Here is a 19,071-nt window from a genome sequence, read left to right on the forward strand (position 1 = left end):
CGACAATAGGCCCCTAAGCACAGACATGTAAGAGCTCCCCGTCTACGCAGGGACAAGACACCCAGAGAGTCTTTTAGTTGTTTTGTTGTAATTTTTGGGTCTTTGTGATCATCGTTCACTTATTTTTAGATGGTCAGTTATTTTTCTACGTGGTCATTTTGTTTCTCTTTGTGGTCATTTTATGTCCATTCAAGTTTTTGTATGTCCCTGTGATTGTTTTGCATCTATTTTCTAGACATTTTATGTATATATGTTGTCGTTTTGTTTCTCTCTGTGGTTATTTTACATCTATTTGTTTTCATTGTGTGTCTTTATCATCAATTTTTGTCTCTGTGGTCCTTCTGTGTCTATTTTCAGTCATTTAGTATGTATTTGTGGTCATTTTGCATCCCTGCAGTCATTTTTTGCCCCTTGTGGTCATTTTGTACCTGTAGACATTTGCTCTTTGTAGTCATATGGTTATACTTGTGGTCTTTTAGGATCTCTTTGTGATCATTTTTTTTTTTTTTCAGCAACATTTTATGAGTCAGGGCTCCTAACCTTATGGGCCCCTGGACCTCTGCACGGTAGGGCTGTTCAGTAATCCATCCATTTACAGTGTAACCCTGGTTTTGCTACACAAGAATATGGCAATACCAACCTTCTGTCAGTTTTTTTTTTTTTTTAAATAACTTATCTTACATTAAGATAGCATTATTCTTTCAGGGTGACCAGTATGTAAAACCTGTAATTGAATTGTAATAAAATCAGAGATTAAATAATAAATGAGATAGTGACGTCACCCTGTCTGGAAATAGAAGTGGTAGCTGCATAGTGTTAAATGTTGTCAGAAGCAGCAGCAGCAGCAGCAGCAGGAGTGTGCTATTCCTGGACCTGAGTGTCTTTCACGCACAGAACACAGTGAGGAGGAGCAGAGCCGGTTGAGTCCTTGTGCCAAGCTCTTTCATGTCCCGTGTTACAAATATTAAAACTGGATATATCCAAAGTTACTCTTTAACTGTCACACACAGGGGTAAGTAGGCTCCTCCTCAAATGTTGTTGAGTATTAATTGTGAACGAATACAGCTCTCTTAAGTTTTTATCGTTGAGACCAGGATTGCAACATGCAGAGTACTGATTTAGTCTAGTCCAGCACGAGTCAACTTGACTTCCAGCTTAAAACAAAACTATGTTGCTGCGTGAGCAAAAAGCAAAAGATGGACATGAATAAATTAGTTACTTAGGCCTAAAGTACTTTAATGTTGTAAGGTAAAAGTGTAAGTTTTGTCTGAGAAATGCATCTAGGCTCTACATTTTTCATTAACCACCTTAGTACTTATTGAGTTAGTTGCAGTACAGTGAGAGTCGCCTGGCCGCCTGTATTTTTCTCATCATTTTACTGACTTTCCAAAGCATTGATCTAATACTTTTAAATAACATGAACTATATTGAACTGCCAGCAGTTCATGTTTACAACTGTAGCGGACACACATGCAGTATCAGAAAGAGTTCAGTTGCAGCTGGGCCAGTGTCAGGAGCTATTTACGTTGACATGCCATTCATCCAGCTAAAAATAAACGCACACATTCACTGCCACTTTGAAAAGTCATGGCAAACTCTTTTTTATATGTTGCAAACCTGCAATCAGTGACTAAAACCACAAACTAGCTGCCAGAGCCAAATCATCAACTTTGTTTCAGATATGTTAGCAAGCTTAAAGAACTCCTTCCATATTTAAAAAACACATTTTGGTTGCAGCTTTCTTCCTCAGTGCAGCTGTCACCTGGACCCTCCTTCAGATGTGCTTGAATTCTTCAGGCTCCATTAAACATGTCATCTTCATATGCTGCTGCTATATCGGCCCTTCTTACAGCCAACTCTTCGAATCCACCAGTCAAACCTAGCCCTCACCCCTCCCCAGACACAGCAGGGAGTCCTAAACCTTCCCCCAAGCCCAGCAAACCTGTCCATCGCCCTCCAGCTGTACAGAGACATCCTCATTCACCTGAGGCTCTGGGATCTTATGACGAGCATGAAGAGAATCCTGCAGACTACGGCGTTGGTAGGCAGCGCCCCAACACCAAACTCCAACACACTGGTTAAATGTTTTCTTTGATGCAGTTGTAACTTGGGTTGCAGGTGGTTACTACCCTGTAGAGAATGGAGATATTTTCGTTGACCGTTACCAAGTGGTTAAAAAGTTGGGATGGGGTCACTTCTCTACTGTATGGCTCTGCTGGGATATGGTGTAAGTATAGGTTTGACCTTTTGACTTTTCATATATAACGTGATAACATAATGTAGAGATAATCTAATATGATAACAGTAGCTAACTGCCATAATTGTTTGCATGCAGGAAGGGCCGTTTTGTGGCTCTGAAGGTGGTGAAGAGTGCTCAAACATTCACAGAGACGGCACTGGATGAGATCAAACTTCTGAAATGTGTCAGTGTGACTACATTGCTCTTAATCACACTCAATTTTTTTTTTTAAATAATCATTTTAGAGTATTCTTATAATGTAGTAGATCTGGCCAGAATGTTTTTGAGTGTCTGATCAGCACAAAGAAAATACTGTCTCCACTGTGGCAGAATATTCACTAACAAGTGAAACTGATGAAGACATCGTTAAATGCAATTAATTATGTAATTTCAAGATATCTAATAAGAGATCTTCATATATTCATATATCAAAAGAAGTGTATCATAGGGAAAGGTGATCAACACTGTGATCATTTTATGTGAGATGAGGGGGAGAAGAATGCACTGTATACATCCTGTGTGTGTGTGTGTGTGTGAGTGTGTATGTGTGTGTGTGTGTGTGTGTGTGTGTGTGTGTGTGTGTGTGTGTGTGTGTGTGTGTGTGTGTGTGTGTGTGTGTGTGAGTGTGTGTGTGTGTGTGTGTGTGTGTGTTTGTGTGTGTGTGTGTGTGTGTGTGTGTGTGTGTGTGTGTGTGTGTGTGTGTGTGTGTGTGGAGTACACAGCATTTTGAAAAACAAAATGAATATGTCACAGCAGCTCTCTGTATAAGTCTAATAATATGTAATAATATATTTGGTTGCTCAGCATATCTGCAAACATTTAGTTACTGCAGGAATTATGTTTTTTTGTAGATTTTGGATTATTTCAGAAAATAAGCTCTGTGGGGAACAAACGTTTATCATACTTACACATTTAGTTCAGCATGATAATCTTCACAAAGTAACACCTCTTTTAGGCTTGAAGCGTAAATGCAATCGGCAGCAGTAAAAAGCTAAGGTTGGGATAAAAACGACCTACACTACGGTCGTGTGACCACAATGTTGTCACCACCACAGGGTGATAACATTTATCGTCTCATTGAGCTACTTGTTAGCATCCTCCACATACGTTTTTTAAATCCATCTAGCCCAAAAAAACCCAAAACATTCAGAAAATGACTCAGAAACATTGGAACTGAAAGTTTTAGGAGGAATTCATGCAACAGCATCTTGTACTGATTGAATCGACACAGTGGCCATGTCATTGCATTTTATAGGTTTTATGAAGTGTGGCTGTCTTTGTCATGTTTATACATTTTTGTTGATATTGCTGTTTTCTCTAAATGACCATCAGGTGAGGGAATGTGACCCCAAAGATCCAAAACGTGAGACGATCGTACACCTCATTGATGACTTCAGGATCACTGGAGTGAATGGAGAGCGTATCCTTTACACAAACATATCATGTCCAAAAGTAATCACCTACTCTTCCTGAGAAAGAAAAACAAGCCTCTACGTGCACCTAGAGCTTGTTGTTTGTTTTTCAAAAATCCATGGCGCCTGTATCATCCTGTCCACTCATTGCAGTTCACAGTTCCTGCACACGCCACAGATCTCCACTTGCGCATGTTACAATATCACAGGCACACGCCTCAAGCTAGGCATACGCTAAATGATGATAGCTGTTTTTATCTATGAGTAAGCCAGCCTACCTCCATGTAGCATGTACTCCATGGCGTTTATTGATGAGAGAAAACATGGGTGCGTTTACAGGAATCTGATGCACACGCTCTGACGAGCACTCACTGGTAGGGAGTGGAGGAGCTCGGTGGTAGAGTGGGAGGGGTTCGAGAGTTGGAAACATCCAAAATTTGAGTCAACTCGACCTGCCAGACTTGCCGACTGCACACACACATACACACACACACACACACACACACACACACACACACACACACACACACACACACACACACACACACACACACACACACACACACACACACACACACACACACACACACACACACACACACACACACACACACACACACACATACACACCATCCTTATATCACAGTGGTAGATAAAAATATTAAGCCAATGTGTTTTAGCCTTCTTCAAATACCCAAAAAACTCTAAATACCCGAACTGTACAGTATGTAATAAGCTCCTTGAGTGTTCACCAGATGTGTGCATGGTTCTGGAGGTGCTGGGCCACCAGGTGCTGAGGTGGATCATCAAATCCAACTACACTGGCCTCCCCCTGCCCTGTGTTAAGAGCATCCTCAGACAGGTGCTGTGTGACCCTTTATTCCATCCATCATCCTCCCTGTTTTTCACCCCTGACTGAGCTCTTGTTTTTCAACAGAATATCGTCTATTTTTGCTCCTCATTAACACCTGGTGCAGTGTTAATGAATGTGTCTTCATTCCTTTTCACAGGTTCTGCAGGGTTTAGATTACTTGCACACAAAATGCAAGATTATCCACACAGACATCAAGCCAGAAAACATCCTCCTAAGAGTGGATGAGGTTTACATTAAGAACCTGGCGGCCAACACCAAGCTGTGGCAGCTGCCAGTGTCCTCTGCTTTCACCAGCTCCACAGGTTAGTGATGCTGAATTAGCAGCTACATGTGCAGTATGTCTAGCTTCATAAAGGAATATGTGTCACAGGAATCTGAGGCTGTTGGAGGTGTTCTTGTTCACTGCTGTTGGCTTTTCCACTCATTTTCACATTCTGTGCCTCGTTTTTCCTGCTGATTTTCCGCTTCCTGCCAGTGAACAGAAGCTCCAGGGAAAAACAGGTGTGAAATGTATTCTTCTGTTCATTCATATTGCACTGATTTGATTAGGACAGTTGTGTTTTATTTAAATTACATTATGGCATGTTTCTGCTATGACTTCCAAAGAGTTTGTCCAACTTGTTGGGGAAGCTGACTGGGGTTTTCCACGCTCTTGGCGAGTGGGTAAGATGGATGTTGTGTTTTGCTTTTGCAATTGAGCCACTTACCTGCATGTTGACAGCATCTGCAGCCTGAAACTCCCTAAGTGAAATCATGAAAAGGCACGGCAAGAGACATGCACAAACTGACTTTTTCTAGAATCCTAGAGGGAGCCGTAGACATCACACTGCATTAGATTTGAATCCGTAATCTACACACATATGTGACGTTACAATTAAGGCAATTTCCCCCCCCTTTCTGACAAGCATGTGAGCAACTTGCTAGCTTGCTCTCGGGGTTTTGCTGTGTCACTATCAGGACACTAACACTCTGGAGGGGGTTGCTTGTTGTAGGCTTCTGTAAAAGGACACAACTGCAGATTTTGATGTCCTTCCAACAACCGCTGTAGTGGTTTCAAAATAGCTTGTTGTTAGCAACTTACTGTTTTACAACATATAGAGTAACAGCTTCACAATGTATATTTGAGATATTGGATTTCATGCAAAACTATTGTTACTACTGTGTATGGACAATAGGCATGCAGATACAGATATGTTGGTAAACAAGTTGATAAAAGGTCACAGAATACGTAATGTTTCCTACACAAAATTTACACCTGGCATTAAACTGCATTTTCAAGTGATCGGACAGCAATATGGTGGTTGACCACGTCAAAGTACAAGTGCAAACGTGCATGCATTGTCTGCACTGGGGACAGAGTGTGCTGTCAGGGACACTTTGTGACTACACTGAACACAATGTAGACAATTAAGGTCCAGACACCAAGGAATGCACAACTTTGAACCCAGACACAAAGAACTCTAGCAGCAACAAGAGAAAAGTCAGATAAAATTTAAAGAAAACGATGTGTACCCCGGTGTGTGTCAATGCTTTGTTATGCTCTGATCAGCTGTTCTGGACCCGAACACTCAGTTTCCTGTTTAAGGATAGGTCAAGTCAGGGTTCAGGATCAGAGTTTTTTCAGATCTGTGGACACTGGAGACACATGTTAACACCAGGTGTAAATTTAATCAGGTTAAATAACATCTACAGTAGGTCAAATCTGGATAGGTGTAAATGGGGTCAAAGAGGCTTTAATTTGCATGTATTGCTTCACTTTCAAAACAGACATGAGGTTATGATAATTCATTCAACAAGTCATTCACTGTTTTACTCAGTGCTCACCTCTGATTGTCTCCCACAACTGATTGCACCTCTGCAGTCCAGCAAGGTCTCCAGGAGCCCCCTTAAGAGACTGACAAGAAGAGACCGGAGTCGACGAGGAAAGGAGGGTGCATCTGACCACAATCAAAAAGACAAACTTCACGTGTCATTCTGTGATGTCACTGCTCCTCCTAGCAACCGTAGCGCCACCTGTCACTCTAAACTCACAGGTCCTAACCTCATGTTAAGGAGGCGGACAATGCTGTTGGAAGACGGATTTGAATCGACTCTACACAACCCCAGAGACTCCATCTGCTCGTGCCCAGACCTCACCATAACTGCTCCTGTCTTTGGCTCTAGATCAGTGTTATTACATCAGACCACAGACAAAGAGCTACCTCCTCCTTCACCGTCATCTCCTGGTGGTCAGTCTCATGGCATTTGTGTTGTTAGCAGTTTGTTTCTCTCCCTGTGGAAACTTAATGTTTACAGTTGATGTGTTTACATGAGCTAATATTTACATAGTTTTTAGATCATCATCAGTAAGTCTGAGCTTTTCACATAATCTGTAATGTTATTTCAGAAATCAGGGACTCTGGTGTACTTCTGGATCTACTAAAGCCCCAGAATGCTGATAAAATCCTCATCAAGATTGCTGACCTGGGCAATGCCTGTTGGGTGGTAAGTGGTTATTTAACAAGCTAAACCTAGATATATACAAAATTAAATAGTGTCACCAGCCATCAGTAAGTGCATACTTCCTCATTGGCTTCATAAGCCTCCATAATTCAGAGAGAGCGTTATTTCAAATCTTCATCTCCATCTTTATTTATGCATCAAAATATACATAAGAAACATGCTGATTGGCTGAGATTTTGGAGAATACTTGAATCCCACTGCAGACTCTTGAGTTATATTTTTATATATTTATCATGCTATCACATTTCGCAGGATTGCTTGGAGCTGCTATGTGCATAAGTCATCTACATTCAGCTGCAACTAGTCAGTGGGTTTATGAGATACATCAAAAACATCACCCCTATAAAAAAAATTGGCATGCAATTATAGAAAAATTGCTTCAGAAGAAAACAGCAACAAATTGATAAATGGAATTATTTTCAGGTTTATCAAAATCTTAAAGGATTCGTCTTAAATCAAGGAGTCCAGGACAAAATAATATTTTTTCTTCTGCAACTCACATTTGTGAGGTGTTTTATGACTACTGTCAGTCAGGTGAGTGTAATATAGGCAGACAGGAACATGTCTGTGATTTATTAAAAACAATGAAGACATATAAACTTACTGGCATGATAAGCACTTTCAAGCAGGAGTAAGTGAGAATCCACGGATGAACAGAAATGAGGCAGTGGAAAGGTACAGACAGGAAGGTACAGATTCGGGTTCAGGAACAGGAACAGGTGGCTGGAACGTAAGGGACAAAGCAGCATTTACGATCTGTTGGGGAATGAGTGGAAACAGGGTGGTACATATACAGCAGGGTTGATGAGGGGAAAGTGAGAGTGAGCAGGTGGTCATGAGAGTCAGGAGCCTGGGGCAGCTGGGAGAGTCTGAGGGCATCTGGTGGATGGATGGAGAATGTCATGCTGGTGGCTGGGGAAGTGGGAATGTGGCTTAAGCGAGTACTAATATAATATACAGGAGTGAGGCAGCTGTAATGAAAGCCACATGTCTAGTTTACAAAAACACTTCCAACCCATGCGTCATTTTTATGGAAACAAATGTGACAGCTGCTTTCTGTAATGCACAGTAGCAGAATTTACAGTGCAAAGGCACAGCTCCCAAAACTGTGTTGGCTGATTTGAAATGTAGTATGGAGAGAGATGGTGGTGGTAGTTATGCTTCTCATTTAATTTAATTTAATTTAGAGAAAGAGGCAGGCATGTTATTTTCCCCTTTAAGGGCTTTAGGGATGTCCAACACTCATCTCCAGAAACAAATATCTGACCACTTTTGGATGGATTGCCATGAAATTGTGTACAAAATTCAAATTTCCCAGAGGATGTATCCTACAGACCTTTGTGATCCTTTAGTTTTCCTCCAACACCATTATATTAGTGTATTTTTATTGAAATGTCTCAACTACTATAGGATGGATTGCATGAAATATCTTACAAACCCTTTACCTGATGAATTGAAATAACTTTGATGACCCTCTGATTTTTCATCTAGTGCCATTATCAGCTCAAACATATATAATCTAGGACTTGTAAGAATTATTTGATCCAGTAGTTTGGTTTATGACCAAACTCCTGCAAAACCAATGACATTCCCATATCACTGTAGCGTGCTAAACTAAAGAGCTTTACATACAGAGATCCCATAACATTCTGGAGGCCGACCCGACCCACAAGCTGCCGACTTTATACATTATAGTCTCAACTTGATCTAATCATATTTGCCTTTGGGATCCGCCATCTTGTCGGACTTTGACTCCGCCTTATTTCCTCTAACCAAAAAGGCCAATGATGACATTAGGGGGAGGGAGATACGTCCATCTGGCTGGCATTTACAGAATTAGCCACATTAGCCACATTAGCTCCATCACCAGGGAGCTAGGCTTACAGAACACATTACTAGATAAACAGGAGTGGGAGTCAATGTTGAGATTTTTTCTAGGACCAGAGGAGAACAGGAGTCTTTTTTTTAACTTCCTGTGTCTCTAGCGGAGATAACAACGGCTCTGCGAGTCGAGTACAGGCAGCATTTATGATGTACGATTTAAACTGATATTCAACACAGTACCATGCCCATAGACTGTAAAACACCCACCCTCATGGCCTGATTAGCATCTAAATGTGCTATCGATTGTAGGCTAACTTATATTGCAAGTCATGGTGCAAGTGCAGCTATTAAATTAGCATAACAGAGCTAACGTTAACACGTTGTGTTCCTAAACCATCTGTTGGTACAGTCGATCGAAGAGAAAACCATCTTGTCACTTATAGTAACACCACCAGACGAATGAGCACAGTCCAGGTCGAGATGACGGAGTTAGCATGCTAATCCTGACAACTAGCCTCCGAGGAGAAGTTGAAGAAGAGGGACAGAGGCTAACTGTCACTCAAGAGGCCGCGCCCTTAATTATTTATAATCTTTAACCTCCAAAAAAAAAAACTAGCCTGTTAAAAAAATATTCACCCTCCTTAGTGTTGTCATTGAGATATGACCAAAACATACAGACTAGCATGTTCTTTGTACCAGACCTTAGCCTAAATTGGTGTAATTATGTTGTGAAATCAGCCTGTTTAACTTCGGGGTCAATGAGAAACTGCTCTTTTGTGCAAACAACTCCTACTGAACACTTGGAGAACTGCGGTCTTTTGGCATCACTAGCCTACATGTCGTTCTGCTCTGCCGGCTTTCCCATTTACACAGACGTCGGCTCGGTGCTGTTACAGCTCTGTGAATACCGCTGTTGCTGCCTCAGAGACACAACAGATCTGTCCCCTCGTTCCGTGTCGGTGCCTTTTTTCATACAGACGACAGGGCGTAATGAAGGCGCGACAGCCTCGCAACGAACAGGATGTGTGATAAGATGGTGAACATGGTTACTGAAACGTTGCACCTACTTCATCAGCATATTAGCATTGTCACTGTAAACATATCAGCAGTAGTTTTGTCCCTAAAGGCATGTTTTAGTGGCATTTTACAAATAGAATAGTTATTGAGATAATATTGTATACCAACACAATTATAATAAAATAATCAGATTAACACAATTCGAGTAAGAAATCTGTCTTTTCATGTAGAAAGTTAAATAAGAATGTATTTATTTTACAGTGACCCAGTAAAGTATCGATTTTAAATGACACTCTTACACTTTTAATTTACACTTAGCTGAAGAGGAATAAAGACATGTTTTGCGGGTCTTTGTTAATATTCATAGATGGAGGCCATTTAACAGTGGAACATTAAAATCTCATGTCTCTTGTCATCAGCACAGACACTTCACTGAAGACATCCAGACGTGTCAGTACCGCTCTGTGGAGGTTCTGATCGGTGCTGACTACGACACGCCGGCTGACATCTGGAGCACCGCCTGCATGGTGAGCCCAGTACCTCGATGTGCATTTGACTGTTTTTTTTTGGGGAAAAAACATTGTTATCTCTAGATGAGTCACAGCCACATTCTTTATTCTGTTATGTACACTGTAGGCTTTTGAGCTGGCCACAGGGGACTATCTGTTCGACCCCCAATCAGGGGCCTCATTCTCCCGCGAGGAAGGTTTGTGTTGTTCACTGCATCCCTTTTGTGATTAAATGAAATGTGCTTATAATACACTGTGCTCCTTCTTCTCTCAGATCACATTGCCCACATCATTGAGCTGCTGGGATCCCTTCCATGTCAGTTCGCCCTGTCAGGGAGAAATTCCAAACGATACTTTAACCGTAAAGGTAAAACATACTAAATTAAAAAACAAACACAGTATACTTTAGAAATTCTTATTGTCTGATTATAAAAACAGTATTAATAACTTAAATTAGTCAAAAGCATCATCAACCACTCTACTTCTTACCCTGTGCAGGACAACTGCGACACATCTCAAAGCTGAAGCCATGGAGCTTATTTGAGATCCTGCTGGATAAGTACGAGTGGCCGCAGGAGGAGGCCCTCCAGTTCAGCTCGTTCCTCCTGACCATGTTGGAGCTGCTGCCAGAAAAAAGAGCCACAGCCGCCGAGTGTCTGAAACACCCCTGGATCTCCTCCTAGACGCACCTGTTCTGTCTTGTTCAGACCTCAGTGGACTAGCTCTCTGTTGAGGAGCAGGGAGGCAGACAGCTGTGGGATATACAGCAGTAGTCTGGTGCTGGCATCATGAGTGCAGATTTCATTCATATTTATTAGCCTGAGGAAGAGCATTTTCCAGGCTTGGTCTTTTAGTATTTTTATGGAAGTCACAACTAATTCAGGCATAGCAATGACCAAAGAGAAGTTTTAATCCTACTGGAAAACTGCCTTGTTACATGATCAAAAAGTTCTTGAGTTTCAATAAACTGACATATGACTGCTTTTATTCTCAGGTAGTTATTCTTAAGACAGCTAAATCAAGACCCTACCGTGAAGAAACACTTGTTTTAAGCACTGAAAAGGTAGTGGTATACCATCTGAGATATGACATGGACATATTCAGAAACGTCATCTTGAAGGAGTACCATGATAACGCTCCACAGATAAGGATATTAGTTTTATTATTACTTTTAAGAACAACAACACACTGCAGTCTGTGATAGAAACTTAATTTAGGGTGCTTTAGGAGAAAAGGGTGAAAATGTAATCAAAATAGAAATAAAACACAATAATAAAGTATCAGATTAAGCATCTGAACATAATGAAAAGTGAATGCAACAGCATTCAAAGTGAGCCCCAAGAAACCATTAATAAATGCCAAGCAGGAATTCCCCCCCCTCCTTTTTTTTCATTACCAGTGTGTGTGTGTGTGTGTGTGTGTGTGTGTGTGTGTGTGTGTGTGTCAGTGTGTGCGTGTATGTGTGAGTGTCAGTTGTGCATTCCTTACATTGCATGTTCACATTCAGCAGTGCCCCGAGAGGGGGATGGAAGAAAGCGGAGGGAGGAGTTAACATATAAACACAGGCATATGTCCGCCTGCTAGAAAACTCACAGGTTTTAGTCCTCTAGCAGTGAGAGGAAGGGAGACAGGGACAGGGAGCGCTGCCTGCCCACACGTGTAAGTCTCATTTTCTGTTAGATTTTAATGAGAGAAATGCATGAGGTGTTTTGTTGTGAAGTTTTTGTTCCTTTGTTACTCAAGGGAGACCACAGCTCAGTCCTGGTTAAATTCCTGCTGTGGAGTGAAGAGTGTGTGCACAAATTGGGGAGTTACTGACTTAGCTGCTTATACTCTTCAGTCGGGCCATTTTCACAACAAATACTGTATTTCATCTTCAACAAGGCATACATTTCTGGATATTTTATATAACCTTTATTTTTCCTGTTCTTTTATTTGAAAACTTTCTATGATTTGCACAGTGATCGGATGTGTTAGTATGCACAGCATGTCAATAGGTATTGTGCAATTGTCTCTCTACACAATGATAAAAGAGGGAAGTGTGTTTTTCAAGCCATGCCAAGACTCTTCTGCTTTTCTGTTTCTGCATCTCTTGATTGTGTGTACGCCTGGAGAAAGCAAAGTAAAGGTTAAAGTCCCAGTGCTCTGCCTTTTGTGACATAGATCTTAACCCCTCAGCCAGTTGCCATGCAACTCAAACTCCAAATCAAAAGGAATTACCTCAACCACCACTGGTCTTTCACAGTTGCATTGTTAGTGCAAGGTAAAGCCGTTTCCAGCCTCTCCACTGCTCTCCCGCAGAAGGAGCCCTTGTTTAGGATTCTGTGCTATTCTCCTCCTTTTTGCTCTGTTCTTCCCACTTCATCCGTGCTCGACATATCTGAGAGGGAAAGCCGCACACAAAGGACTGTGTTTGTGTTTACCTATGCTTATTGCAGTTGGTATTAAATGATATCCTCCAGTGATATGACCACATAAGGCTGTGTGTGGGTGTGCAGCTTGGAACTGGCAGCAGCAGCAGCAGCAGCAGCAGGTAATGAAAACAGGAGCAGTGACAGTATTGTACTCTGCATAGTAAACACCCATCTCATTATCCCAACACAAAGGGATGGGAGAGTGATATGCGAGCTTTCATTTATCTCATGCAGATGTGTTGTTACAATACTGTATCTGTGGATAATATATCACAGTCTCTTTCTTTAATCCAGCACCATATAACCATGCCAAATGAACATTTGCTTTCTCTGTTTTGCTTACAGGATGTGGCTGACTCTTCTATACAGTTGCACCGCTGGAGCAGCTTTTCTGTATGCTCTGTACAGATGGCTGATCCCCGCTGCTGTGCAGTATCATGGAGCCTTGGCACTAATGTGGCATGATGTCATTGTGGAGCGGATGCTGGACACCTTGACCCAGTCCACCCGTCCTCAGGTGGGCCTTCCCTATACAGTGTTCACCTCTGACAAGAGCAGCCCTGGCACACATAGTCCTACAGGTGGAGACGATTTAGGCTGGCAGAAAATAGAGCTTTGTAAATAACATACTTTATTTTGGACAGTTGAAAAATAAATATGTACATCAAACAAAGGAGCAAATAATAGCAGTAAACAACAAGCAACATAAACTAACATGTCGTGTTGGAAAATGAGTAAGAAAAAGCAATATGCTTATCTAGTCCTACCCCTATTCTATACTGATCTGATCATCAGTTACATACACCGCTCTCCGCTCCAGTGTCCACCCCCACAACTGAACCACTATATTTTTCTTCTTTATACAAATCAACATGACGACCCAGGAACGGGAAAAATATAACCAACATCACCATCACCATCAGCATGCTTTACACCCCCTTCCTCTTTTCTGTACCTCGATAAATAATTTTCTCCTACATCTTTTTAAGCTGATTTCACCATTCCATAAAATCACTTCATAAATTGATACGCAAGCAAAGTTTCAAATGTAATTTAGATCAAATAAAGCACAACTGAGGCTGACAAGAATCACTGGTTTGGACAAAGTGTTGGACATTAAAACTTTGCCTGATGGATCACCAGAGTCACTGGGCTTCGCTCTCATGAATATATGACATTTCATGGCAATCAATCCAACGGTGGTGAACCAACTGAAAGACTAACATTGCCATCCATAGAGCCACAAATTTTTTTTTTTTTCTCAATACATGTTGCACTGAAATGTACTGAAAAACTAAATTAGACTTTTTTGACCCCATGACCTCTTGTTGCTCACTGAAAACATTGTTGAACTTCCTTCAGTTTTCGGATCTTTGGTTTTAACCAGATTCACTAAGCTCTTGAGAAAACGGGTCAGGTGCAGGTCAGGAATAGATTAAACCTGAAACAATAGACTTTTCACATGTGTAACTAATAGCATTCATTATAGCTGAACTCCATGTAGGTGCCCATCTGCTTTACTTTCGTGCACGCTGGTTCACTGTGATGGAACAGAACAATTGTTTATGTTATTAGTGACACCTGGGATTCTTCTCCTGCTATGACCAGCAAAAGGCCTTTCATCTATTCTCATCAACACTGGCTGCTGAAGTTACTGGTCAAGACCTACAGTTCAGTTTAGAGCTGTATACCTGTCTGTGAACAACACTGACATGTACGGATTTCAGCAATAAAAATGCCACGATGGGGGAGGGAAAAACTACAGCAGACGATGCAAATTTTAAAGATATAGGGTAGATGTTAACATTACAGCATTCAGGATGGATGCACTTTGTCTTACACATAATAATATAAAACATGTGTATAAAGTATACAATATAAAATAGACAATCAGTCAGATAACATATAATTTTAACTTGACAATGACGCCTTTCATGAAGTTACATCACATCCAGCATGAGAAACAGGGAATAAAAAATAGGCATGCATGCCTGCCTACAAATGTGAGTTCACACTTCTTTATTGTTTCCTGAGAAGGAGCTCCTTTGTGCTAATTAATTAGGGCTGGTGCTTCTTCATCTGTCCCTAATGAAAGAAAACTCGCAAAAGAAGCTTTAGGCCTCGTTGTCTTTTGATCAAGTGTTCACAATGCGACTTAGTAAATGAACAGAAGAAGCTTAACTTTCTTTAACTTCACATTTTTAAATAAAATTGTATACTTGCTTACAGTCAACAACCAGAGATAAACATTTTACACACAGTTTGCCATGAAATAGTGTTCGGTTTTTGGATTTCTCGATGTAAGGCAGAGTGCACCTCACAGGTCAAAGGTGAGAACTGGAAAGCTGCTGGTTTGAATTCCTGAAATAACTGATTAAAGCTCTTTAAAACTTTTAAATACTGTTGTTAAAGTCACTGCACCCTCACCCAGATGTAACCAGTTGATTAGACCTCCGCTAAGGTTGAACTTCGACAGGATTCTGTTTGTTTCCTGATGGGAAACTTTGTGTACACAAAAGACACACCCAGAATATCTATATAATGGGTGTGGAGCGACTGTAGACTGAGAGGGTTTCAAGTTTAACAAAAAAAACCTCAGTATAATCTTTAAACACAAGGCAAACACACAAACAAACTGACAACTACCAACAAGGGCTTAAACCGTAACACAATGTTGAGAAGGTGCTGCCTGTACAGAACATACAGCAGATAATAAAGGAACGAGAAACAGCTGTGCAGGAGCAGAAGACATGCTGAGGATGGATGAGGTAGAAAAATAAATACACATATGCCTTTAAATTATTATCTGCCTGGCCTCTGAAATGAATCCTCAGCACAGGTCACATCCAAACTACAAAGAAAAAACTAAACAAAAGAACAAAAGGGATGATTTTAAGATTTTATTGATCTTATTGATTCTTTATGGATTCTCTTATTCATTCCTGATCAATTTTCCGTGTGGATAAAGAGGTTTTCATTGTCAGTGCAAATGTTTTATTATGTCTGAACGCAGTGCAGATGTAATGAGATAATATTTGTTTTGGTTTTCTTAGTCAAAGACAATGACTCCTTCTTCTTCCTCCAGTTTCCAGGTGCTTCATGAGATGATGCATGAGTTTGACGTCATTGTTTTGCCATGCTCTGCCAAAAAAACATGCCAGCATTAATAAAAGGAGTTGATAAACATGAGAACCGGTTCTTGATTCCCATCCCTACTATTGACTTGATTCCATATTGAAAGAAATGACACTAATCCTTTCAGCAATGCCTCTGAATCTGAAGCCCTGAGAGACACGTACGTTGTAAATTTAAACATAACATTTTAGAAAACTTGTCATCCAAAAATACTTGTCTTAGTACAAGTAATCCATCAATTATACTTTATTCATCCCCGAGGGGAAATTCTTTCAATCAACTGGGACAAGAAACTAATAATCTATGAAACATTTAAAAGTCAATTTATGTCGCAGAGTTGCAGATGGATAAAAATATATGCAGTACATACAGTATTATTGCTCCTTAATGCTGTTCTGTTGAATCTTCGTGTGAAAATGCCAAAAGAATTCAAAGAAGAGGATAGACACCAACAACTGAGAGCCCAGAAGTTATTTTACTTATGCTTATTAATCATCTAAAAAAAGAAAATGCTCTACAGTATTTCTCTCTCCCTTCAGCGGCTCCTGGGTGCAGTGCAGAAGAACGCCACTAGAGGGGACCCTCGGAGTGTGGTCAAAGCCATCGACCAGTTCTGCAGAAACAAGGAATGGGCCATGAATGTGGGGGATGAGAAAGGTACAGATTTTTTAGAATATTATATGTGTTTCATGTGGAAAACCAAGATCTTATATGGCTCAGCTGTGTGTTTTGTATCTTTTTTATTGTCTCAGGCTGCATTCTTGACTCAGTGGTGTCTGAGGTAAACCCAGCCACTGTGCTGGAGCTGGGGACCTACTGTGGCTACTCCACGGTGAGGATTGCCAGCCTGCTTCCACCTCACGGCAAGATCATCACTCTTGAATTTAACCCAGAATATGCTGCAATTGCTCGTCAAGTCATCGCTTGGGCAGGATTAGAAGACAAGGTAAAAGTGTCTCCACACAAACTGAAAAACAATTATTTATAATGAGGTACAGGTCAGAACACAGTGTGTTTCCTATAGGTCCAGTTAGTTGAAGGAGCATCTGGTGACTGGATCCCCAAAATGAAGGAGCAGTTTGGGGTGAAGACCTTTGATTTGGTTTTCCTGGACCACTGGAAAGACCGTTACCTTCCTGACACAAAATTGATGGAGGCAAGATTATTAGGCTTATTTTATAACGATCAAACTTTTCGACTTTTCTGCCATGATGCATGATGCCCTTTGCTTTTTCATCAGGAATGTGGCCTCCTCAGGAAAGGCAGTGTCCTGCTGGCGGACAACGTCATCTGTCCTGGAACACCTGACTACCTGGAGTTTGTCCGGAGCAGCCCGCGCTACACTAGCCAGTACTTCAAATCCCACCTGGAGTACACTAAAGTGGAGGATGGCTTGGAAAAGTCTGTCTTCTTAGGGTAGTTTTTAACAAAAAATACTCATGTTTCACACAGGTTCTAGTAAACCTCAGATCTATGCTGTCTTTGGTTCACTGAGCACTCAAAATTGGGAATTCAATCTGTTTTTCTAATATGTTATAGAGTGTATAAGCTTGAAATTAAAAGTAATGTGAAGGAATTTGTGTTGTGTGCTTTATTTTTGTAACACCACATGATGAAGTATGGAAGCCCTGAGAGGCAAGTAAGATTTTCTTTTCCTGGTGATCCATTTTGTTTTTCATCTAGTTAAGTGTCTGTTAAGTTCCTATCTATCTAAGAGTGAGTATGAGTTTTCCAATATCCGTGTCTGCGACGACATTCTCTCCCTAAATTTAAATGCACTTCCATGTTCGTGACGTTGCTGTTGGTCTACAGGTGAAGCTTCTCACTAAAGCACGTTCTGCGTTTTGTTGTAATCGGAAATCAGGAACTTCCAGCTTCTGAGTGAGGCCCATAAAACAAAGCACCAATGGGCTCCTTCCTTTTGGATTGCATTTGGTAATGGACTTGAACGGACTTTACTATGAGAGGAGCTGGTACCTGGGCCAGTTGGTATGTCTTTCAAAACACTCTTTTAATAAACCTCAGTTTCACTAACTACGTTTTTGGTGCTTCAGTTTATGTGTGACTCTTATCGACTTATATCATGCTACTGCAGAAGTTTGGTTTAGATTTGCGTGTTGTGTATATAAAAGTTTCCATGGTCTCACTCCACCACCACTGGAGAATAAAGAAAAGGACTCTGGAAGGTCTGAGCACCAGGGCTTGTGTTAGAGGAGAGTGTGAGATCCCCCACAGGCGCACTGCATTTGGGAAGAATGTGTTGTCTGTTGTGTGTGTGTGTGTGTGTGTGTGTGGGGGGGGGGTCTGGAATAGTCTTCCCTCCACAATAAGGGAATGCCCCACATATTCATCTTTTAAAGGTCGACTCAAAAGGAGTTTAAATCAAATCAAAAGTGCGACCACTGACTCGTCTGTATCATATTGCACATGACGTTTTATTTCATTGTTTTATCCTGTGTGGGTCTGGTGTCCTCCTGAGTATGTCATGTATTGGGCGGTGTTTCTTGTCTCTTCTATTTGTATTTTATTTATTTATTTAGTAGTATTTGTATTTTTTCTAATTTTTTTTTTATTGTTTTATTGTTTTTTTTGTTGTTGTTATCGTTGATCATTAATGTGCACTGTCCCTAACAAATAAAGTATTGATTGATTATTTGGTGTTATCATGAGCAGTATTGGTGGTTAAAAAAGACGTTTTAATGCCTTCCCCGTGCTGCCCCGAGCTAACCAGTGTTAGCCGTATTTGGCTTTTAGCGACTGTTATTATAGTACTGTACTGTACTATATAGATATTTCCGTTAATAGTTGGTACACGGAAAAAATCGTCTCGATGGCTTATTTGATGAGCGTATTTGACGAAAAAGACCCTGGGAGGATTTTACACCGGAATTTCACTTGAATAGGGTAAACACTTATAACAAATAGATATCAAAATGAAACTTCCCCAGTTGATTACTTGTATTTAAAATACTAAATATTCTTTGATGACAAGTTTTCTAAAATGTTATGTTTAAATTTAAAACTTCTTATATGTCTCTCAGTATCGAAGTCTCACTAACTGATGCATCACGTCTGTATTGATAAAAAGGCGGCAGTAGTGAGACAGTGTTCAAGCGTCTAATTGACAGATGATGAGCTGCAAACT

The 19,071-nt window shown here is 40.7% G+C and overlaps 2 protein-coding genes across 2 annotated transcripts; both read left to right on the forward strand.

Annotated features, from left to right (window-relative positions):
* Nucleotides 1-858: 858 nt before the first annotated feature.
* On the forward strand, nt 859-12,900 carry LOC310965936 (SRSF protein kinase 3-like). The gene is made up of 16 exons (XM_083939693.1): nt 859-1,012; nt 1,738-2,041; nt 2,119-2,227; nt 2,336-2,423; nt 3,572-3,659; nt 4,407-4,513; nt 4,662-4,827; nt 5,001-5,026; nt 5,132-5,188; nt 6,387-6,753; nt 6,912-7,009; nt 10,288-10,395; nt 10,505-10,574; nt 10,652-10,744; nt 10,876-12,036; nt 12,816-12,900. The coding sequence occupies exons 2-15, from the start codon at nt 1,810-1,812 to the stop codon at nt 11,058-11,060; spliced, it is 1,794 nt and encodes a 597-aa protein (XP_083795819.1). The 5' UTR covers nt 859-1,012; nt 1,738-1,809; the 3' UTR covers nt 11,061-12,036; nt 12,816-12,900.
* Nucleotides 12,901-13,245: 345 nt separating this feature from the next.
* Nucleotides 13,246-17,346, forward strand: comtb (catechol-O-methyltransferase b; the record flags this gene model as incomplete). The annotated part of the gene is made up of 4 exons (XM_083939630.1): nt 13,246-13,308; nt 16,466-16,583; nt 16,679-16,872; nt 17,167-17,346. 4 exons carry the CDS (start codon nt 13,246-13,248, stop codon nt 17,344-17,346), a joined length of 555 nt encoding a protein of 184 aa, XP_083795756.1.
* Nucleotides 17,347-19,071: the final 1,725 nt, after the last annotated feature.

Source organism: Echiichthys vipera, assembly GCF_963691815.1.
Source record: "Echiichthys vipera genome assembly, chromosome: X".
Lineage (NCBI taxonomy): Eukaryota > Metazoa > Chordata > Actinopteri > Perciformes > Trachinidae > Echiichthys > Echiichthys vipera.